The sequence below is a fragment of the Podarcis gaigeae genome (genome assembly GCF_964106915.1).
Source record: "Podarcis gaigeae genome assembly, chromosome: 7".
Lineage (NCBI taxonomy): Eukaryota > Metazoa > Chordata > Lepidosauria > Squamata > Lacertidae > Podarcis > Podarcis gaigeae.
Window position 1 is genome coordinate 68,493,778 of NC_139683.1, and position 23,695 is coordinate 68,517,472.

At 44.8% G+C, this 23,695-nt stretch overlaps 1 protein-coding gene and 2 long non-coding RNA genes across 3 annotated transcripts; 1 reads left to right on the forward strand and 2 right to left on the reverse strand.

Annotated features, from left to right (window-relative positions):
* Positions 1-1,371: 1,371 nt before the first annotated feature.
* Positions 1,372-3,489, reverse strand: MC4R (melanocortin 4 receptor). Its single transcript, XM_083747413.1, has one exon. The coding sequence runs from the start codon at positions 3,107-3,109 to the stop codon at positions 2,108-2,110; it is 1,002 nt and encodes a 333-aa protein (XP_083603539.1). The 5' UTR covers positions 3,110-3,489; the 3' UTR covers positions 1,372-2,107.
* A 12,836-nt stretch (positions 3,490-16,325) lies between these two features.
* On the reverse strand, positions 16,326-21,810 carry LOC310848412. Its single transcript, XR_014566329.1, has 8 exons — positions 21,796-21,810; positions 20,708-20,762; positions 18,953-19,078; positions 18,728-18,852; positions 18,166-18,326; positions 17,602-17,986; positions 17,051-17,155; positions 16,326-16,706 (listed from the first exon to the last, which is right to left on the reverse strand). It is a non-coding gene; the product is annotated as an uncharacterized lncRNA (long non-coding RNA).
* On the forward strand, positions 18,766-21,229 carry LOC310848457. Its single transcript, XR_014566416.1, has 2 exons — positions 18,766-18,845; positions 20,693-21,229. It is a non-coding gene; the product is annotated as an uncharacterized lncRNA (long non-coding RNA).
* Positions 21,811-23,695: the final 1,885 nt, after the last annotated feature.

Below are 23,695 nucleotides of genomic sequence, written 5' to 3' on the forward strand. Positions count from 1 at the left end.
AGTTTTCTTGGCCCTCTTGTAGCTATGGTGGCTCATTTACCAGAAGTAATGTATTTAGCATTAGCTCTGCAAGTGTATACAGTGGTACCTCTGGTTACGTACTTAATTCGTTCTGGAGGTCTGTTCTTAACCTGAAACTGTTCTTAACCTGAGTTACCACTTTAGCTAATGGGGCCTCCCGTTGCTGCTGTGCCGCCACCACACGATTTCTGTTCTCATCCTGAAGCAAAGTTCTTAACCCAAGGTACTATTTCTGGGTTAGCGGAGTCTGTAACCTGAAGCATCTGTAACCTGAAGCGTCTGTAACCCGAGGTACCACTGTACTCGCTTTTGGACAAACCAAGCCTCTTAGAGCAAAATGTACCTCAGGAGGCTTAGTTTGGTCAGAATCAAGTACAGTGGTACCTCGGAAGTCGAACGGAATCCGTTCTGGAAGTCCGTTCGACTTCCAAAACATTTGGAAACCAAGGCACGGCTTCCTGCAGGAAGCTCCTGCAGCCAATCTGAAGCTGTGGAAGTCTCGTTGGATGTTCAGGTTCCAAAGAACGTTCGCAAACCAGAACACTCACTTCCGGGTTTATGGCGTTTGGGGGCAAAACATTCGACTCGCAAGGCGTCTGGGATTCAAGGTACGACTGTATACATTTTCAGAGTTGTTTTTACATTGGATCTGCCCAGTTTTGTAGATGCTACATTTCCCTTGCTCCCCTTGGCAGCATAGTGACAAGGAAGGGGCACTAAGCCCCCAGGCCTCTTAGAGTATTAAAAAGGACCTAGGACTTTAAGCCTTGGCCACGAGTGCTACAAGCCCCCCCCCCCTTATATCCTTTGCAGGGCTTTGGCACCTGAGACGTAGAGTAACATGCCATCTCTCAGGACTGTGTGTCTGCCTGTCCAGTCATCACATGCAGGTGCACCAGCACCACAGGGGCTAGCCTGGAGCATCACCAGTGTCAGGATGTTTGTGCCATGACAAAGTGGGTTCTGGGAAGATGGTCCAGGACTGGTGCTCTCCACAATGTCTCTAGGCTGCTGCACAGTTGCAAAGGGCAAAGTCCTTCCTCTTGGTCTTTTCACTCAAAGTCTTTGCTCGCTTTTCCTTCAGCACCCTTCCAACAATGTGGCAGCTGCAGTGAGCAATGTTTTCCTCGGAGGCCAGATCTGACCCCTTAGGACTGCTGCTAAACATCTAGTTTGGAGCTAACCTGATCCAACATTTAATGCAGAGTGCTTTTATCCCTTCCTTTATTTATGTAATTTTAAACATGCTTTTAAATGATTTGTTTGTTAAATTTATATACCACCCTTCATTCGACAATCACAGGGCATCGGACGACATACATTTTAAGCTGTGTGACTTTAATTGCTCGATTCTGTGTTTAAGGTGTGCTTTAATTCTGTATTTCACCTTGAGCAAACATGTTTAAGTAAATCAAGCAAGTAAATAAATAAATACAAACGACATTTCTTATTATCACAATCCTATATGAACACTTTCAGGGAAACAAAACATTGCTCATAACACCATCTACAGCATAATTTACAGTCCCCTCCAAAAAATCCAATTTCAGTGACCCCAATGGTTGCTAGTTCTATCTAACTTTAGCTAGATTGATGCCATTAAACGATGCCTCTTTAATATACAGTTGAGCTCAGTGTGGAATAAAAACAGAGCCCTGTAACAACGCCCACTAGTATTTAATTAAAATTAGCAGCATGGGTGTGAGGCATTAAACCAACTCCAGCTCTTGAACAAATGCAGTGTAATGGAGCAAGTCTAAGAACACGGCTGTGTGCATTTTATATCTGCACAGTTACGTGCATTTATAAGGCAATTGTTTCTTTGCAATCCTCAGCATCCGTTTATTGGTGTCTGGCAGTTTCAAAAATAAGTTGACATTGTTCCTTTAATTGCAGTCTGTCGGAACATTTCCAATCAACACCACTGCTTTGACATTGAAATAATTGCACTTGAAGCATGACAAGCGAGAAGGACGAAAGATGCAACTAATAACTACAGGAGGAAGAGGTTCGTTGTTATGGATGTAGCCAAGACAGCCTTAAAAGTGGCAAGTGTGTGTCTGTGTGGTAGCGGAGCCACATCCACTCAGTATTTGCCAGAGAAATCGCAGAGCTCTCGCAAGCTGCAGCAGCACATGATCTCCTTGAAGGTTTTCCTCAGCTCTTGACTCCGGAATGCGTAGATAAGAGGGTCGATAATGGAGTTGCACATGATAAGGATGAGGTACAAGTTAAAGTGGGACATGAAACAGATGCAGTAAGGGTTGTGAGGGCAGGAGATGTAGAAGAGCAAGTGAAGGAACAGTGGAGCCCAGCACACAACAAACACGCCAATCAAGATGGTCAGGGTGATGGCCCCCTTCATATTGGCACCCTGGCGTATCGGGCCGCTGCCAGGGAGAATGGCAATCTTCTTAATGTGCAGCCGGGCCAGCAGGAACATGTGGACGTAGAGAGAAGCCATGAGGACCAGCATGGTGAAGAACATGGTGATGAGGCAAATGATGACGGCGCTGCTGTCGGAGTAAATGATGAACAGAATGCCCGAGATGGTGCAAGCAGCCCAGATGCAGGTGATGATGATGAACACACGCTTCACAGTCATGATGTTGTGATACTGGAGAGCGTAGAAGATGGTGAAGTACCTGTCCACAGCAATGGAGAGCAGGCTGCAGATAGAGGCCAGCAAAGAGCTGCAGATGACCGAGTCAATGATGTTGTCGATGCTGACGGTGAAGCCTTGTGCGTCCGCGTCGGTGTTGTTCAGCAGGGTGATGACGATGGTCTCCGACCCGTTGGAGACGCTCACCAGCATGTCGGCCACCGCCAAGCTGCAGATGAAGAAATACATTGGCGAATGCAAGTTCTTGTTCTTGGCGATGGCCACAATCACCAGCACGTTCTCCAGCAAGCTGACAAAGCCAAGCATGACGAACACTTCGGGCGAGACGAAGAGTTGCTCGTAGCAGCCTTCCGAAGAGTAAGTCTTCCCCAGGGATCGATTCGTGCCTCCTCCGCCACGTAGTCCGTAGCTGCGATTCCACAAGCCGAGAGGTTCGTGAACTCCATAGTGCTGTGTGAAGTTCATCGCACAAAGCGCCGGTCCCAAATCAGGTGGTGGCTTGCCAGGTTGCTGCTTGGTAATGAAATCCACCTGTCAGTGGTTTCCCCTCTTTGAATAGTTATTTGGGGTTTTTCACTGGCTGGGGAGCTGCAGAACTGGTCGAATGCCGTTTCCAAAGAGTGGGGTGGTGTACAGCAGCAGGAAACCAGACTCTGATAGACAAGGTAAAGCTGCAGTGTTTTGCAATTATTGCTGGCTTATCCAACTCTGCAATCGCCTGTTGTACCCGCTGGGAATGATGTAGCTGAATGCTGCCTCCCTCTCAAGGAAGCCGGGAGCGTCAAGAATTACTTTTCTGTTGTTCTCTGTAAAAGCACGAGGCTAGAGTGCTCTAGTCCCTGCTACTGAGAGAGAGAGAGATACATCACTGAAAACCATAACTACTACTCAGCCTTCTGTGCAATGCCTGCCTGCCTGCTGCTACTGCTTCTTATACTGTATTGGGGGGGAAAGGTAGTAAGAGACATGCCCCTCCTCCGATTTACTGATCAGCCAATAGAAAGAGATGTGTGCAGGCTGGACATGCTGAATACATTTCAGGATTTTACACAGCTCGGCAAAACAGCTTCTGATGTTGCGCTGCTCCCCAAAGCTACGGGAGACGCGAGAGAAGCACAGCAAAATTCATTTGCTGCCTTTGATTTTTGTTGAGATTTTATAACAGTATCAGCATCATTCTCCATGGGATGTGGAAATTAAATTCTAAGAATATACATGATGTTACAAGTTAGGGCTTTGTATTATGATTATTCAATGATGCTGCTGTTCTGTTTGAATTTACTTTGTTTTGATTAGGAATGCCAGGATCAGACAAAGCTTTTAGTGCAAGAAGTAATGACTCCGGAATACATTAGCCTTTGATTCCCCCCCTATTCCCAGAGTTAGTTCAATTGTACTGCATTCAAGTACCTGTATTCAGAATTCTCTTTTCAAATATACTATATAGCTCTGTTCACTCGCTGACAGTCTGCCATGGTTCTCTGAAGAGTGGGAATGACAAACCGTTTAAGTAGGAGCTGTAGAGATGCCCTTATTGCTTTTCTCCTCCTCCTCCTTTTGCCTTGAGACATAATAGCAACTTGGGGGGGGGGGGAGGAAATGGAATCATGATGTTTGAAATAAGTGATCTGCATTATGGTCAAGTGAAATGTAGAACATAGTTGTATTCTGTATCGCAGAGGTTGGGGAGCTGTGTGGTTCCCCCAGTTATTATGGGACTCCCATCAGCCCAAGCCAGCATGGACAATGGTTAAGGATGATGGGAAATGTCTCAACAGGAAGTGATTTGACCATGACAAGGTCCTGATGTCAGTATCCCCCATGTTGAAATCACCTTCTTCCTGCCCAGTTGAGAAAACAAGGTCCAGAGTGTGGCCTGCCACATGCGTTGGGCCAATGACATATTGGGACAGCCCCATGGTTGTCATGGCAGCCCTAAAGTCCTGAGCCACCCCAGAGCCAGTTGCCTTGGCATGGATGTTGAAGTCCCCTAGAACCAGCAGTCTGGGAGTCCTCAACACCGCCGCTGAGACCAGCTCTGTCAGCTCAGGCAGGGAGACCGCCGGGCAGCAAGGCAAGATGTAAACCAACAGAATCTCCCATTTGTCCTGTGCTAGGAACAGACGCTGTGGATTCCCGTTGCACACACCTGGACAGAGAGCCCGAGGAGAGAAGAGAGGTGAATCTCTTTAGACCACAGCAACACCCCCTCCCTGACCTCTAAGTCTGGCCTGATGCTGCACCGAGTACCCAAGTGGGCACAACTGGGTCAGACCAACTCCACCCTGCTCACCCACTCAGTGATTCAGACCAGATTGGCCTCCTCATCCACAGTCAGATCATGGATGATGGAGGTCTTACTCAGTCGACTAGCATTCAGCAACAGCAGCCACAGACCCGAGGGCTGGCTGATAGGGCTGTGGGGATGTTTAGGGATGCGGGGGAGGATATATTGTCTAAGATATCCTATCTGAACTTGTCTTTACAAGTTCAACAAAATCAGCAGAGTTAACATTCCCCTTTTTTAAACACATGCACAGCAGGTAGCTTGCTCAGACTCATTAGAGTCTCTGTAAATATTTCCTGGTATTTTCCCTGTTTAATCCCTCCTAAAATAAGACGCTACACAGTCTTCCGTAAAGTAATCATCTGTTCACACAAAGGTTCCCAGAAGGCAGACTTACCGTATTTTTCGCACTATAGGACGCACCGGTCCATAGGACGCACCTAGATTTGGGGGGGAAATAAAGGGGGGGGGAATTTATTAACCCCCCCCCCGGCGCGGGGCTGGGTAAGCCCGAGCTTCCCCTTCCCCCAGAACGGGACCCAGAGCCATGCCGAAGTTGCGCACAGCTTTGGCATCGCTCTGGGAGCTTGCAGGGCTGGGGGAGGAGGAAGCCCTCCGCCAGCCTCCAAACCATGTTGGGAGACAGCGGGATGGCGTGCTGCGCCTCTCCCGCTGTCCCCCGAGTTTGCGGGGCTGGCGACGGGGAGGAGCAGGCTTCTCCCCCCGCCAGCCTTCTAGCCAAGTCGGGGGACAGCGGGAAGGGCGCGCTGCGCCTCTCCCGCTGTCCCATGAGTTTGCAGGGCTGGCGACGGGGAGGAGCAGGCTTCTCCCCCTGCCAGCCTTCTAACCAAGTCGGGGGACAGCGGGATGGCGGCGTTCCGCCTCCCCGCTGTCTCCCGAGCTTGTGGGGCTGGCGGTGGGGCTCTCCTGAGGCCTGGAGAGCGAGAGGGGTCAGTGCGCACCACCCCTCTCGCTCTCCAGGCTTCAGCGAAAGCCTGCATTCGCACCATAGGACGCACACACATTTCCCCTTCAATTTTGGAGGGGAAAAAGTGCGTCCTATAGTGCAAAAAATACGGTAAAAGGTTAGAACATAGTTTAAATGTGGTGACTATCGCCTTATGGGAGAAAGCCCCCCTTTTCTTCTCTTGGCCTGGAGCCAAGGGTGCATCTTATTGTTAAGATGGTATCGATAGAGACAAGATGGTCACCAGCCTGTGGTTCTGGATCATTACTTCAGGAGAGGCCACGCCCATCTCAAGTTACACATAGGAAGTTTCGTCTCAGTCCTGGAAAGTAGGAAGTTCCCGTTGGAGGACTGAGACAACCTTCATGTCTACTCTAGCAATGTTGTGTTTGACTGTACCTGATTCTTCTTACATCCCACAAGGGCAACCTCAATTCCCCAGGTAGGAGGAGGGGCTGGCCCACGACAGTCACTAACTGCCCTTTACCCAGCCTGCCCCACTTCCCCACACCTCCTCCGACCCTGAACCACTGTGATTGGCCCCTCCTGCTCTCCCCAGTTCCTCTGCTCCCAGACACACCTCCCCTCCCTCAATAAAAAACAACAGCAAAACAAAAACAACAGCGAACCTTACGTATTAAAAACAGTTAACCCCCTAAACCCTTGGCAACGTATGCAAGCTTGCCTTTATTTATTGCCTTTTGGCCAAGGCACCTGCTTCTTGCAGACATACATTATTAAAACTGGTAAATAGCTACACGTAGAAAAAAGAGAGAAACAAGTGTAAAATCATATGTTCACATTTGCAGAGAATATTTGTAAAGATGTACCATTCCTGCTTGATTTACTTTTGCGGAAGGCATGCTTTTGTTCCCTGGAATCCAGTTTTTTGGTTGTCTTTTTAATTCATCTGTGTTAAAAGCTGTTTTCTTTTTCACCTTGACTGTTAATTTCAGCCTGTCTATCACCTAACAAATGAAGCAGATGTGAAAAAAGAAAAGAAAAAAAGGATACACCGCATCAAATGTATGCAATTATTTCAGCCGCTCTTCACAAGAATGAGCAAAATAAACTGAATGTGTGGCCTTCTTTCTATTTTTTTTTTCTTTTGCATTACATAACGTTCTATAATCTATGCTTATAAGGAACGAGAGAATGGCAGTAAAATGTCAAGGTCACCAAATGTCACCTCTTAATCCTGTCAAATCTGCTCACAGAATCAACGAATTGTACAATAGATTGTTGTCTGTACATAATAGCTGGTATTCCACAGAATCACAAAGTTGGAAGGGACCCAGGGGGTCATCAAGGCCAACCCCCTGCAATTCAGGAATCCTGCCCACAGTCATCTCTGGGTGGGCTCAAACTGCCAATCTTCTGGTTAACTGCCGGCAGCACTGGTCCATTGCACCACAAAGGCCCAAGCTGTTTCAACCTTTTTTCTCAGCCTAAAAGGGCTTGTCCACAACAGACAGCCAGTGTGGTGCAGTGGTTAAGAGTGATAGACTTGTAATCTGGTGAACTGGGTTTGCTTCCCTGCTCCTCCACATGCAGCTGCTGGGTGACCTTGGGCCAGTCACACTTCTCTGAAGTCTCTCAGCCCCACTCACCTCACAGAGTGTTTGTTGTGGGGGAGGAAGGGAAAGGAGAATGTTAGCCGCTTTGAGACTCCTTCGGGTAGTGATAAAGCGGGATATCAAATCCAAACTCTTCAGAGCAAAATATGAATCCGGACTGGCCTGTCTCCCCAGCCCAGTGTTGTCCCAGACCTTTTCCCTTTCAAATGCGGACTTTTTCAATCCTTGTAAAATCTGAAATAGCCAGGATAAAAAAGAAACAGGCACAGATCTGCACTTAAAGGTCCAAGATAAGACCGGGATGGGGTCCATATTTTGCTTCAGTGTTACAAACAGGGTAGGAAAGTATTTAGAAGCTCATAGGCAAGCAGCAACTTCTCAGCCTGTTCTGCATTTGCAGAAGTTGCAATCTCATTCATACTCTGAAGTGGAACTTGGGGTAACCACTAGGCCTCCTTTGCAGGGGTGGACATCTCAGCTTAATGAACTACGAACCCCAAAATCTGGGATCCCCTCCAAACTGGTACCATAGTTTTGCAATCGTTTTGCAGTGAAAACCCCGTGTTTTGCAGCACCCCACAGAGTAACTGATACATCCAAACTGGGTTCGTAGTTAAAGTCCCCAAACTCAGCAATGTCCGATTCGCTCCAAACTGGTGCCAAACTTTGGCAAACATTTTGCAGCGAAAACCCTGCATTTTGCCCTGCCCCACAAGTGGAACAATCACTCCCAAAACCATCTGATTCACTCCAAAAACCACCCAGGATTTTAAACAACAGGACCTGAATGAATTAGAGAAGTTTGCCAACCCACCCAAAAAGACTCAAGACAAGAATGATGGGTAACAGTTTATATTTATATAAACAGCTATAAAACCTGCAATCAGAATAATTAAAGCACATTACAGGGGGCCTTTTGTCAGAGTTTCACTTCCCCCATCGTTGAAGCAGGGTTTTTTTAGCTAGAACAGAGGACACTCGAATTATCTCCATATGGGATAGATCCACATGTATAAACTTTGTAACTAAGTCTGCCTTCAGGGATCCAACTGTGAACTGATGATGTGAGTAAACTTCTTTTTACAGTGGTACCTCGGGTTAAGAACTTAATTCGTTCTGGAGGTCCATTCTTAACCTGAAACTGTTCTTGACCTGAGGTACCACTTTAGCTAATGCGGCCTCCTGCTGCCGCCACGCGATTTCTGTTCTCATCCTGAAACAAAGTTCTTAACCCGAGGTACTATTTCTGGATTAGCAGAGTCTGTAACCTGAAGCGTCTGTAACCCGAGGTACCACTGTATTGACTTTAAATAAGATTGTTGTGTGCTTACTCTTTTAAGAGGGATATAAGGGAACTTACCAGGAATCTAATAGTGAGAGGCTTACACAAGCCTGCAACCAGCTATCCGCTGTGCATTTAAAAGAGGAATGTGATCGGAAATAAGTATCTCTTAAAAGGGGCAGTGAGGACATTTTATATTCTGAACACATTTGGTTGCTTTCTAAAACAATCCCCGAGCAAGATTTCTGTGTAAACTCAAGTGTCACAAATTCTTTGGAGCTTTCGCCTGCCAGAAACGGTTCTTTTTATCCTTATCCACTTATTTATTTCCCCTTTAAAATATTAATCTCTACTTGACACTCAGAGAGCTATCTTCGTGTTGGCAATAGCCGGCTTTGAAAATTAATCATCCTCTTAAAGTCGGCAGATGTTTACAGGAGATTGGTAAAGGTTAAATTGCTCTGTGGAGTTCAGGTTGGGAAACCGGTGATTGTAGCATATTCATCTTGATTTTGTAGTTTGGATAAGAACCGGGGGAAAGAGGGCATGTAGCAACCCTATTTAAAGCAATTCAGTTTTCAAGAGAGGGTTTTCGTAACTTGCTTTTCATTAGATTCGTAACTTGGGCTTTCTCTGGCTAACTTGTTATATTGCTTCCCCTTTGTTGTGGATGTCAATTTCCATCTGCACAACTCGAATAAATACAAATGATAGGCTCTTTCTTGGGATTCTTTTTCTTCGCCTTGAAGCCATATGCTCTGCTGTTTTTCTCCTCCATCTCTCCCCAGCCCACCTCAGGCGGTGAGCTCTGTTTATCGATTTGAGAGGCTGCTGTTAACCCAAGGAGAGAAACTCAAGTGCAAAAGCAAATAGTTTAGAACCTCGGGGTTCTTTACCCTTTTGAAACACCCCCCCTTTCTTTTCTCCCCTATTTCAAAAAATGTGTGTTTCCAGCCCTGTTGGGAGTCCAGTGTTATTGGAACACAGCAAGTCTTTCAATACTTTTTTAAAAAAAAAAACAAAATATTTTCAGTTTTTTTATATTAACATTATTTCCATACACTCCAAACATTTTTCATATATGCAGTACTGGGATTATACAAACCCCTCAGACTCCCCCCCCCCCCCGGTTTCCATATTTTACCCTTTTTTCTTACATAAAGGTAAAGGTAAAGGTAAAGGTACACATGACTGTTAGGTCCAGTCGTGGACGACTCTGGGGTTGCGGTGCTCATCTCGCTCTACAGGCCGAGGGAGTTGGCATTTGTCCGCAGACAGCTTCCGGGTCATGTGGCCAGCATGACTAAGCCACTTCTGGTGAACCAGAGCAGCACACGGAAATGTTGTTTACCTTCCCGCCAGAGCAGTACTTATTTACCTACTTGCACTTTTTAGTGTGCTTTCGAACTGCTAGGCGGGCAGGAGCAGGGACCGAGCAACGGTCCCCGTCACAGGGATTCGAACCACCGACTTTCTGATCGGCAAGTCCTAGGCTCTGTGGTTTAGACCACAGTGCCACCCGCGTCCCCCTTTTCTTGCATATAATTATATTTATCCATTCTATTTCATCTCCTTATTTACTACTTTAGTGCATTTTGCTTCATAAATGTTATATCAGTCCTGCTAATGTTTCTAAGTAACTACAGTAGTTTTTAAGGTATTCTACAATTTCCCCCCATTCTCGATTTTTTTGTCATCTTGGTGTCTGATCTTCACGGTCATCTTTGTCATTTCGGCATCATTTTGGTTATCCACTCTTATTTTGTTGGGACCTTCTCTTCCTTCTACATCTGGGCTAACAACATTCTTGCAGCTGTTGTTGCATGAACAGACTTTTTAGGTCTCCTGGTATTTCTTCTCCTGTTAAGCCTAGTCAAAAAGCTTCTGGGTTTTTTTTTTACTCAACGTTACTTTCAAGACCTTTCTAGGGTTGCCATCCGTCCAGGACATACCCGGAATACTGTAGCCACAAGCAGTGTCTGGGCGGAAATCTGCGAAACGCCCAGGAAAATCAGTGTGTATGGCCGCCCATGTCGTTTTTGCTGTTTTGCCTCAGAGATAGCTCAAAAACGTTCAATTTCTTTGTGTTTTCATAAAAAGAGGAGTCAGTACCGCTCCCTGTTTTGTTTTTGGAGGGAGAAGAAAATATATGCTAGCTGTGGAAGCACAAATAGTTGTTCTCACAGAGGGCCCAATTAAAAGGAGCACCTTGTACATGTTAAGTAGGCCAGAATGTCTTGCTTCTGTCCGTTGTGGTATTGCCACATCTTCACTTGCTCCTAGAATTCCAGGAAAACCGTTCTTGCACAAAGATGACTAAAGAGATGACCCAACAAGCCACACACATAAGGCAAAACCTCCAGGGTCACTAGCTAATCTAACTAGGACGGCGGGGGTGGGATTCTTTCCCATCTGCAAATGGGATTGGTAGTCAGGCCTTGAAATTTAGTGAATCCCACCCCCCACCTTGGCCAAATTAAAGATGCACATATTGGTGTGGCCATAGGAGGGAACGAGATTTGCATGAGAACACACATTTTACCTCATACTTGCCTAGGGGGCTAGGTTTGCCATATTTCAAAAAGTAAAAACATGGACACCCTGAAAATTGAGCTTTTTAGGACCCCCCTCCCCCATTGGCTGATCTTATTTTAGACAAACCCCCAAGTTGCTGAGCTTTTACTTTTTTATCAAAATGCCCGAAAGCCATGATTTTTTGATTAGCTTGCCTAAGATCCAGGTCAAAGTGTAAGGTTGGGGATGGTACGAATGGTCAGTAAATGAATTCACTGTGAATACATTGACATTGCCTGATATAATGCATGCTTCAAACAAGAAAATACTGAAATATTGCCCACTGGTGTATGCTATTTTTTTAAAAAAAAGAAAACCAGCTCTTCAAGCAGAGTACTTTGTTGTTGTTTGTTTCAGGCAGAGTACTTTTGCAAAGCAGTAGCTTTTAGACTAATTACTTAGCGTGCAAATATTCATATGTATCACCATTTGTGTGAGACAGTTAGAAGCTTCATTCTGCCTCTTCTGGTAAAAAACACTGAATAATGCGTCCTTTCAGACACAACTTGCACAAGCTTCATTAAGCAAAGTTAATAGCTCTTTTTAAAGAATATGGTATATGTCAGGGAACTGCCATCGGAGCTAGAGGCGGAGGGAAGGCTCCAGAGGGATGCTGGAGAGGGTCCCAGTAGGGAGAGAGGCAGCCCATCTGCTGGGGAAGGAAATCAGCGTAACACCAGTGGAGAAGGGGGGCAGATGGGGGAATCGGAGAGGAGGCTCCAGGACTCTTCACCGGAGACCAGCAGGGAGAGCACGGGTGCTCTGCTGCCCACACCCTCCCCGCGCAGAAGACTTCCGCGCAGGGAGAGTAGGAGGAGACTTGGCGTCAAAGAACTTCTTTGCTGGAAGAAGTTCAAGAAACGCCCACTGACGGATTCTGCCAGCGACTGAGACAGCCACGAAGTGAAGGGCTGTCCAGACAGAAAGGGTTCAACCAGGTAACCTAGCCAGGAGTAGCGACAACTTACGCACAAGCAACCCCTAGAACCATTACAGTATATGTCATTGAAATGTGTAGAAAGAATTTGTTTCAACAATTAGCTTGCCATAGTAAATGAGGCAGTGGGGGTAGGGGTTTAAATTAGGGTTGCCATACATCTGGGAAAATCTGGACGTATGGCAGCCCCTATGTTGGCAGCGCCGTTTTTGCCGTTTCCTCATAAAAATAGTTAAAAAAGAAAAAGTTCAACAACTTTTCTGTCCGGATTATCAGTGTTAGAAATATGGCAACCCTAGTTTAAATACATGAATAATTATTTCATGCCATGGTTAGCTTTCTGACATAGTTTAAGGATGCTTTTGGCGGATTTTACTGTCCATTCGTACCATCCCCAACCTGTGCAATCCCCTATGCAAGTATAAGGTGAAAAATATATGTGCTCTCAGAATCATACAAATTTAGTTCATTTTTAGCACGACAAATTCCTGTGCTGACAGAAGACAAATTTGTAACACTGGCAGAAGGACCAAATCAATCATACATGTGGAAATTAAGTATGTTTTTTTGGAGCTGGGTACGTGCTCAAAATTCACAGAGGTGCTTGTAGGGTATGGTAAGTATCTGCAGACTTCATATCCGAAGATTCGTTGTTTCATTTTTTAAGAAAAGCAAGCTTCAGACCATTCCACTTCTGCTTAATGAAATGTCAGGAGCTGGAAGTCGTGCCAAATAATATTCCTATTGTTCAGAGGATTTAGTGCTTTCTCTGTACCCAAATATCCTGCCCCATGATTAGAGAAAGCAGAATAGGAATTCTGCAACATGTGCATATTATGCAAGTCCAAAACACTTTACACAATTTCTCGGTTTTTTGCTTAATGCATTCTACAGTGATTACATTTTGAAAACTTCAAGTGCAGCCGAAAACATTAAGCAAAACCAGAGGAAGCTGTGTAAAGTGGCTGGATTTGGATACCATATAAAGTTTGCAGAGTTCAGATTTTGTTGGAAAACCAACTTTTTTTTAAAAAAACGGCCCTGAGTTTTGTTGGTCTTTGGCTTGGTTAAAATAATAAATGCTATAATAACACCTGTTTAGGTGTTACTAATCATATGCATGTGTTGTTCTATAACAGTATTCTCTGAGTGATGACCTACTGAAATGGTTTAGCAGAATACAAACACTAAAAATCAGTAAGTGAGGCAGAAGAGTGTGACATATCCACTGACATAAAAGCACAAGAGCTGTCTCATTGAATCCCAGACTCTTCAAGTGTCCCTACTTTCCAGGGACAGTCCAGGATTGACAGAAGCCATCCCAATTTCTGATTTGATCCTAGAATGCCCTGCTTTTCCTTAGGACGTCCCTATTTTCATTGAAGAAATGCTTAAGGGTATGGTAGGAGGTCCCTATTTTCATCCGAGAAATGTCGGAGGGGATGGAGTTATGTGACCACCCCACCCCCAACCAAGGAGATAAGTAACTAGACAACCTATAGAAGACATCTGAAGGCAGCCCTGTGTAGGAAGTTTTTAAATGTTTAATTACATTTTTATATACGTTGGAAACTGCCCAGAGTGGTTGGGGCAACCCAGTCGGATGGGTGGGGTATAAATAATAAAATTATTTATTATTGTTGTTGTTTAAAAGGATGTCCCTATTTTCATGCGAGGAATTCTGGAGGGTATGGAATGCCTTCAGCAGCTAGTTTAAAATATAACATCACTGCATCAATAAGACTGGACGAACAGAAAAATCCTTGCCAAGTGTGCATGCAGGAAACTTCAAGTCAAGAAAGTTTTCAAAAGGAAGAAGTGGGAGCAGATTGAACTGTTTGTTTGCCTATAGCTTGGCTCTGTTCCTTGAGCCCCTGCCCATTTCCCCAAGCCAGGAAGGCTGTGGCTAGGACCAGGGGTAAGAGCTGTTGCTTCAGCAATAAACTCAGACTAAAAGCTTGCATAAGATGTTCCACCCTTGCCCTTAATCAGATCCTGAACCAAGCAGATGTTTCAACATACAGTGGTACCTCGGGTTAAGTACTAAATTCGTTCTGGAGGTCTGTACATAACCTGAAACTGTTCTTAACCTGAAGCACCACTTTAGCTAATGGGGCCTCCTGCTGCTGCCGCGCTGCCGAAGAACGATTTCTGTTCTCATCCTGAAGCAAAGTTCTTAACCTGAAGCACTATTTCTGGGTTAGCAGAGTCTGTAACCAGAAGGGTATGTAACCTGAAGCGTATGTAACCCAAGGTAACACTGTACTGCAATTGTTTTTAACCAACACTTTTCAAACCAATGCTTTCTTTAAAAACCAACTGTCAGGACTGCCGCTAGGTCCCAGCTCACAGAGGACCAACGCCCAGTGGATGTTATATACAAAAGTCTTTATTAAAGTTTAGTTTCCATTTCCAAGCTCTGGGCGCGCAGACCCACGTCTCGACGCTAGACCGGCTAAGTCCCCTCTGACTCACTGCTCCACCCACACCAGTTTAAGATTCTAGCCCGGCTCCACCTCCTACGCTGTTCTTTCCTTCGCTGGGTCTTTCTGCCCTCTGGGGTTCCCTCCTTCCTGGACTCCTCTGACGCTGAGCCTCCTGAGTCTTGCCCCTCCCTCCGGCGGGCTTTAGGACCTGGCTCCCTTTCCGGGCTCCCTGCTGTGCCGCGCTCCTGTACATTTGAACTTGGCACGCGCGCCCAGCCGGTGACTTTCCTTCTGACCGTTTCCCCGCTTCCTGATGTGGGCGTTGCCAAACCTGACTCCTCTCCTCCCTCTGGTGGTGAGGACACTGGTCCCGACTCCTGGGACTCCCCCTCCCCACTGCGCTCTGGTGGAGAAGCTGGTCCTGATTTCCAGCTGCTGCGCTAGCCCCTTCCTCCTGGGGCTTCCCCCCTGGAGCCCCCTTCGCTCTGGCCACCGGCGCTCCCTTCTGTGAGTCCTCCGATTCGCTAGAGAGGCTTGTGGAATAACTCTGGCCACTGTCACTGCCTGCGCCCCCCTCGTACTCCTCCTCCTCACTCTCCATTTGCTCCCCCTCCTGTGTCTCTCCTTCTGAACCCCTGACACCAACGCTTTTCACTTTTGCATTTCTGCATTTCCTACCTCCCCACAATATTTTATGTAATTTGCAATTTTACTATTTTATTTTCAAATTGCCTAGTAATGAAGACTGGATCTGGATTCATTTTAAAAAACTTTTTAAAACCCCACCCTAGTAGCTACAGGCCTAAAATAACTTCTTTTCGGAATCAATTTCGCCCCCGTCCACACTAAACTGTGGAGAAAGCTGAACTGAACCTAAGTGGTACGTATGCATCTAAATAAACATGCAATGATCAGGCCCGACTGAAACTGGCTGATGCCTTGGAACTGAACTGATTTCACAGAATCACAGAATTGTAGAGCTGGAAAGGACCACAAGGGTCATCTCATCCAACCCCCTTCAATGATTTGATTTGGGGTAGGGGGTCAAATTATTAAGCTTGGTGGCTTTTTTATTTTTATGGATTTTAAAATAAAAAATGACAGACAAACCCTTGCCATACGTCTGGGTTTTTACTGGACATTTTGCCAATTCAGCAGAAATCTGCCCGGATGCCATTCTGCTGCCCAAATCCTGGTACTGTCCAGGAAAATCCAGACATATGGCAGTCCTATTCTACATCCTCACGACAGCCATGTGAGCAAGGTTAGGCTGAGAGCTGGTGGCTGACTAATGCAGGGTCTGTAAAAAGTGAGTTCAAAATGTGACGCTGCAAATGCTCAAAGAATCTGTTGTCGTTAGCAAACTGCCTTTTGTGTTTTCCTGTAAAATAGTGGAATGCAGCAATCAAGACTCTTATCTACCTTTCATGGTTGGCTCCACCCTGGCTCTGAACATTTGGATCTCTCCATGTACTGATCCAAGTTTCTTTCTGCCTACTCACCTTAAAGATGTATCTGGGCTGCAAAGAGTGATCCCATGTAAACCTGGAGGCATTAGGAACAAAGATTTTACCATGGCTCAGTGATAGATCCCTTCTCTTATACCCCTAGAGTCAATCAGTCATGAGAGATTGGTTTATTCATCATTCATTTATTGCAAATTAATTATTCACAGCTCAATAGCTCTCAAAGGGTGTTCCCACAAGAGAAAAATGTGATAGAATATGAAAAACTACAAGCCCTAAAAAACCATCCCTACAAACTCTGAAAACAGTAACTCTTAACAAGAACAACAAAATCAACAAATTGTGGTCCCTCCATCGCTGCCACACAACACTTGGATTCAGCCTGGAGATTCATATCTCGTCTCATGTTGCAGCTAAGTTGTGGCTACAGGTGATGGCTTTAATATGGAAAGTGAGTCGTCTTGGGTCATTCTCTGCTTTTACGGTTTGGAGGTTACCTCCTCTGAATCTATGGTGTGGGTCAGACAGCTCCGGAGAGACAATGACCTGCAGTAGAGATGAGAAAAAGCAAAGTCACATGCCTTTTGCGTTGCCAAAAATGCACACCAGATAATGGGTACAACATAGAAGCAGAAGCAAGCCAAAGTAAGGATGCCATGAGATGACCTTCTTGCAACTCAGGTGGAGTGAGATGCTCATCTCCAATCTCATCCCAGAGGACATCACTGGGACCTGCAACCTAGTAGGCATTGGGTTGAAAGGCAACATTAAGGAAGAGGATAGGAAATGCCACCTGAGTGTTCCTGGGACCATGTTAGTTGAGAGCCTCTTGGGGCTAGAAAGAGGAAGGTTGAGTTTTCCAAATTAATAAATACATGTGAGAGATGTACCTTCAGATTGAGGAGTCTGGCCGCCTTTGTCAGCAGTGAACAGGTCTTGCTGGCTGCCTGATTCCTGCCATTCATGTTTTCAATGGAAATATAACTTCTCGGTTCCTGTGAGAGGGAGAACCAGTTCAGAATCAGATTGTTTTTTAAAAAAACAACCCACGAAATTTAAAAATCACATATTAAAAGGCAGCCTATGGAAATGCTGCCCGGCCACTGATGGATGTGACATTGGGGAATATTCCCTCCCACAAAATAAAGAAAATTGAAGTATTTGCAGCATTCAGCACAATCTTTTTTTTTAAGAGGAGCAGAATGCTGGACAGCAGAGGAATTGTGATGGAGTCTCATCTGGAGACAGAGTGATTGACAGGCAGTTGAAGCGCGCCTGTCGGAATGCTGGTTTTGAGCCTAATTTAGGCCGGAGAATTGGAGAAAGGATGCTGTGGGTGCCAGAAAAGGCCTCTGCAGGTACAGGTGAGCCCAAAGGTGCCACACTGAGGCTCAGTGTTGGACCTCCACTTCAAAAGCAGCGAGGAAGGTAGCGACAATACCTTTTCTCCGACAGCCTTGATGCCTTTGAGGGCTGACTTGTTCTCAGGTTCCGTCGGAAGAAAAGGAACGGCGTATTGGCTGCTCAACCGGTCACAGGGTGGGCGGCTGTTGCAGACCGTAGCTCCAAACACCTTTCCCCCTTAGGAGCAACGCCTGGGGTTAGGCGGTTAGCCGTTGGGGAACTCCTAGGCTGGCAACAGAGGAAAGCTTGCCAACTCTTTATCCTCGCCAACTCTTTATCCTGCATCCTGTCCAACCTACACCAGGAATCAATAAAGTTGTGGCCAGTTTTTTAAAGACTTCTAATTGTCCTGTCCAGTAGGTTTGACTTCTTGCTCCCAGAGAGCAGGGGTTCACTGCGAGCGGGTCCACAATGGAAAGTCCCTGTTGATGAAATAATGGGAAAGGGCAGAAGTAAAAAGAGAGAGAAATGATTGTCTCCCTTCTTTGAAAGAGGTGCCATGGAAGTCTCCTCGAAGGAGAGATCGACTTCCTTCTTAACCCATTAGCCAGGTTCTCACTGGCCTCGGAACAATTCCCCGCCAGGACGGATCTTTGCTCACCTGAAGAATAAGAGTGAGTCCCATCTGTCCTCGGAACACAGGGTTGGTCGAAAAAACACGAAGATTTTCCGCTCCTCCGTCTTCCAGGCCAGCAGAAGGACTTTACACCAAGAACATCTTTCTCAAAAGGCCCTGGAAACTTGCAGACGCCTTGCTTTGAACTGCTCCACAAAGGAAAAGATGAGGCACTTTGCTTGAAGCATAATAATAACAATCAGCTTTATAAGGCTAATCTTTTAATAATAATAATAATAATAATAATAGGTTGCCTTATACCCACAGGTCTCAGGATGGTTCACAACATAAAACCACCATATAAAATATAAAAACACACCATATAAAAACACATCATACATAATAAAACAAAACCAACCCATGATTGGAGAGGGAATGTCCTCCGTGGTGCTAAATCTTCATGGATAGTGGCAGAATCACAGTGGCTTTCTGCATCTCTTCCCCTCCCTCTCTTACCAACACAACAACTGCCTAATGCTTTACAGTAACTCTGACTGACAAAGTAACCCCCTAAGCAAATGGCTCGCTAACTCATTAACTCTCTCACCTTATTCCCCTCTTGCCCAAGATGTCTGGCAAGTCACCCAGCAAGGGGATGTGTCACAATGGAGCACATGTCGCAGTGACTTTAGCAACCTTCCTCAACAATGCGCTCTGGCAACTGGGTGGAATCTAAACACATATTAAAAAAACACAACGTTGTGAAAAAAATTTTTTTAAAAAGTGTGTGTATTTTTTTTGAGGGAAATACATTGAATTTGCCATAGCTCACCATCGCCATCTACTGTCACAGTTGTACACTGCACTTTACAACAGCTTTTATTTGAAGCTGGCTAAGAGTTGGCCACGACTGGACCTAATGGTTGGGGACCCTTTACCTATAAGCTGAGTCCAGGGTCTGAAGGAGGAGAAAGAAACCATTACGTATTGCCACAAACCGCCCTGAGATCTTTGGGTGAAGGGCAGTACTGTATACAAATTAAATAAAGAATAACTGTAATAAAATAATCATTGGTTTTAATATTTCCAGACATGGCTTGGGTGGAGTAAATTTATTTTCACCAGTCTGGGAATCAACAGGGTCGGGTTGGCTGGAGGTTCAAATCAGTGAAGAATGGGGAGTTGTGAGACGGCTGGGAATGCTGGCTGATGTTGGAGATGTGAGGCAAAGAGCAGAAAAAGCCGAGGGGAAGGAAAGCTGTGGCCTGAATATTAAGTTATACTTCCCAGTGAGAAAACTATACTGGTGAAAGTCAGAAAAGGGGAGTTGGTGGCTGGGTTAGGCCAAGAAGCTGCCCTATGTGAGGCCATACTGGAAAAAGAGGTCAGAAAAGCAGGGGGGCGGGGGTTACGATCAGTCAGAAATACAGCTGGTGGAGCTTTCGGGTCAGAAATGAATTGCACCTAGTACTTAAAACTGGGTGGGACTAAATTTGGCCGAGGCAGAGATTTGGAAAAATTGTCCTTAAGTAAAATCCATTTAGGCAGACTCTACACACATCAAAAAAATGCTGTGAAAATGCTTTTTAAAAATACATTTTTAAAAATACATTGAATTTCACACAGCACCGAAGGTAAATATGAGTATTCCCTTATGTACAAAATATCCCTTTAATAAACAATCCTGGTTATGGCACTGTGGTCTAAACCACAAGAGCCTAGGGCTTGCTGATTAGAAGGTCAGCAGTTCGAATCTCCGTGACGGGGTGAGCTCCCGTTGCTCTGTCCCTGCTCCTGCCAACCTAGCAGTTCGAAAGCACGTCAAAGTGCAAGTAGATAAATAGGTACCGCTCAGGCGGGAAGGTAAACGACGTTTCTGTGCGCTGCTCTGGTTCACCAGAAGCGGCTTAGTCAAGCTGGCCACATGACCTGGAAGGTGTATGCCAGCTCCCTCGGCCTATAGAGCGAGATGAGCGCCTCAACCCCAGAGTCGGCCATGACTAGATCTAATGGTCAGGGGGTACCTTTACCTCCAGGGTTGGTGTCAATCTCATACTTAAGCCTAGGGTGCCAAGCCACTAGGAATTTTGAAAAGCATGCAAAGGGAAGAAATGTCAATGGGAAACAGTCACGTTGAGGAACTTAAGTTACAGTGGGACCGAACAACAGGAGCTCACTCTGTCGCAGGGATTCGAACCGCCAACCTTCTGATCGGTAAGCCCAAGAGGCTCAGTGGTTTAGACCACAGGGGATTTTCAATTTGCTAGTATGTTTTACACAGATTAAACTGCTGCAGACTAACTGTCACAGAATCATAGAGTTGGAAGAGACCACAAGTGCACAGCAGCACAACACAACATACCTGCTGCCATCACAGTTAAGACTGTTCAACTAACGGTAAGTGCAGAGTTGCCATATTTCAAAAAGTAAAAACCAGGAAACCACCGAAATTGCTGAAACCCCAAAGCTGTGGAGTTTCCCCACCCCCACCCAACCCCCCCCCCAAATAAAAAAAGTGATTCAGATTCCCAATGCGTTTTATAACACAATTGCATATATGTCTATTCAGAAGTTTAATGGGACTTACAGCCTTTCCTGTGTTGTTGAAGCAAAATTTACAGATGGCCTGGAATACAGCCATGCTGAGAAATACTGGACAAAATGTCAGGAATTTTGAATATGCAGAAAGGCATGAAGGCACTCCCTTAATTGAGGCTCAGTTTCAAATCAGCTAAATGGAGTTTGTGCTTCTCACACCTTCCCATCAATGCCTAAATTTCTTACAAACTTATTTCTAATTGCCATAATTGCCTAAACAAAAGCTTGAGCATTGCTACTGCTGTTATAAGGAAAGCTCATGGAAACTGAGATTTGATGCAATAAGAGAGCCAACAAGTGTTTGCAATACACCTTTTTCATTACAGCTGCCTCACTGCAATCAGCCCTCACACAACTCTGAAGAATTCAATTTATAGCTATTTTCTTCCAGTAATAAGCAAACAATACTCTTCAAATAGACATCCGAGGTGTACAAACGAAAGCAAGGGAGAAGAGCTATTGTTTAGGGTTTTTTATTGCTGTCAGGGTGGATAAAAATCAATGATTCTTTTTTTAAAAAACAAACAAACAGATTTTTTAAATTTGTCAGAGATTTTATTTTATTTAAATCGGATTTTTAAAATAAAATGCTTTTGGAGGAAAAATCTTTCTAAAGATAGTTTTCTATTTAAATTACATTATAGTCCAAAGGCTATTCATCAGGAAATAAGGATTTGTTTTAAGTTTTTTATTTGTGCTAAAACTCAAGTCTAAGTTTTGTTTTTGTTTTATAAAAATTAGCAACATTAGTTAACAAACATATGCTATTATGTTATTGTTTTAGTTAAATAGTTTAAATTCTTATTGAGCAAATGATTATTTTTCTCCTTCCAATAAAGAACAGCAGAAAAGTTGTCCAAATATAGTTAACTTATTAAACCTCACAATAATTTCATAATTATCTGTCTATGTAATTCTAATAGTATAACCAAATAAGTAATTTTTTATATAGCTGTAAAAACTACTCTGAAAATTTATTATTCCAAAAACAATACCTTCCTCTGGTTGTAAATATTAAGATTATACCAGCAAGATGGAGTCTCTGTAAAAAATAAAAATAAATCAAGTCTTTCTGACTAGTGATTTAAATTGATTGATTTAAATCAAATCCACACTGGTTGCCGTTATTATTATTTTTTTGTACCTTTATTTTTAAATGTGGAAATCAGTTTGGCTGCATACTTTTTGATGTGTTTTGTTTAGGACTACTTTTGTTATGTTTGCGATTGTGAAATTAATTTCCTCTTGCAAGCCGCCTTAAGCATGGTTTGAGCTGTGGGAAAGCAGCAGAAAATGAAGCGAGGAGGATAAGAGGAAGGGCTGAACTAAGTTTTGATCAGGCATAAGATTCCCCCCACCCCTCTTTTAAAAACCCAATCCTGATTTCCCCTCAACGCCATCTGCTTTTCACAATGAAAATTCTAACCCCATTTACCTGCGAGTCAGCTTCACAGAGCGCAATAGGAATTACTTCTGAGTAGACACGCTTAGGATTGCAGTGTAAAACACCACAACCCTTCACTGCAACCACGAAATTGCACCCCCACCCCTTCTACCCATAGCTGTCAACGTTTCCCTTTTTTTAGGGAAATTCCCTTATTCCGAATTGGATTCCTCGCAAGAAAAGGGAAAAGTTGACAGCTATGCTTCTGCCTGTTGCCTAAGTCCCAGCTCCTTGGGGCCCTAGGTGCCCGAGCACCCACAAAATTCCCCATAAAGGGCTCCCACAAATTTGGGTGCCAGGGCCAATGCACGCTGCATGGCACCCACCCAAACAGGGCATGCACCCATTATTTTCCCCTGCCTGACATATTCAAAGAAAATATTTAAACACACACAAAGTCTAGGGCCCAAACCTGGCCAGGACAATACTCACCCTGTCCTCTAGGGTTCACAGCCCACATTTTGCTTCCCTCTAACAATGATACGTCTCAAAACAGAACAAAAAAGCAAGATGCATCAGGCCTGCAAAGAGTCCTGGCTGCAGCAAGATGGCTGCCTACCTTGTCGGGCGAATTTGCTGCCCAGGTTGGAAACAACATGGCTCATTCCTGCAGCTTGCATTGTGGTTGGCTATAAGCAGCCCTAGGCCTGCAACTTGGACTACACTGGCAGGAGGCCAAAAGAGGGGAATCAAAACTGCCTGTTAAGAGAGACCCGCCCCTCCTTTACCAAAATGCTAAATTACCCCGGTGGCCATTTTAAGTGATACTTGATTTTTCTAAACTTTTAATGGATTCTTTCATACCTTCCAAACTCTCTGTGTTGAAAACAGGGACGTCCCATTCCATAATGATGATTTTACTCTTTCTATACCACACGTCTGGCTGGGCTGCCCTAGCTACTTTGGGCCGCTTGCAACATGTAAAGAAAGCATCATAAAGCGTTAAACATTAAAAAAAACACCTTCCTTATACAGGATTGCCTACAGATGGATGGAGGTCAGATAACTCAATCCCCTCCTACCTCTCTCCAGTGAAAATAGGGAAGTCCCATTCCATAATGATAATTTGACTATTTATACTCCTCACATCTCTCTGGGTTGCCCCAGCCACTTTGGGCAACTTCCAACATATATAAAAACATAATAAGACGTTAAAACAAAATTTCCCAATACAGGATTGCCTTCAGACAGCTCAGGGTTGGATAACTCCATACGCTCCAACGTTTCTCAAGGGAAAATGGGGACATCATAAGGAAAAGTGGGACATTACAAGAGCATATAAGAAACCAGGAAGGCTTCTCCTCACTGTGCCAACTCAGGAAATCTAGGCACATTTCCATCTTTTTCTCTTTCAGAACATCAATGTTCTTTTTTTAGAGCAGAATATAACTGGAGTTGCCATATTTCAAAAAGTGGAATTCCAGCAACAACAGAAAAGTTGTTGAGCTGCTGGGGGTGGGGGGGTGGGAGAGGCAAAGTTGTTTAGCTTTTTAAAGTTTTGTCCAAAGTGGGGTTTTTTGTTGTTGTTTTTTT

Bases quoted from the DNA above. Each gene is read 5' to 3' on its own strand.
- MC4R (XM_083747413.1), bottom strand. From the start codon at position 3,109: ATGAACTTCACACAGCACTATGGAGTTCACGAACCTCTCGGCTTGTGG.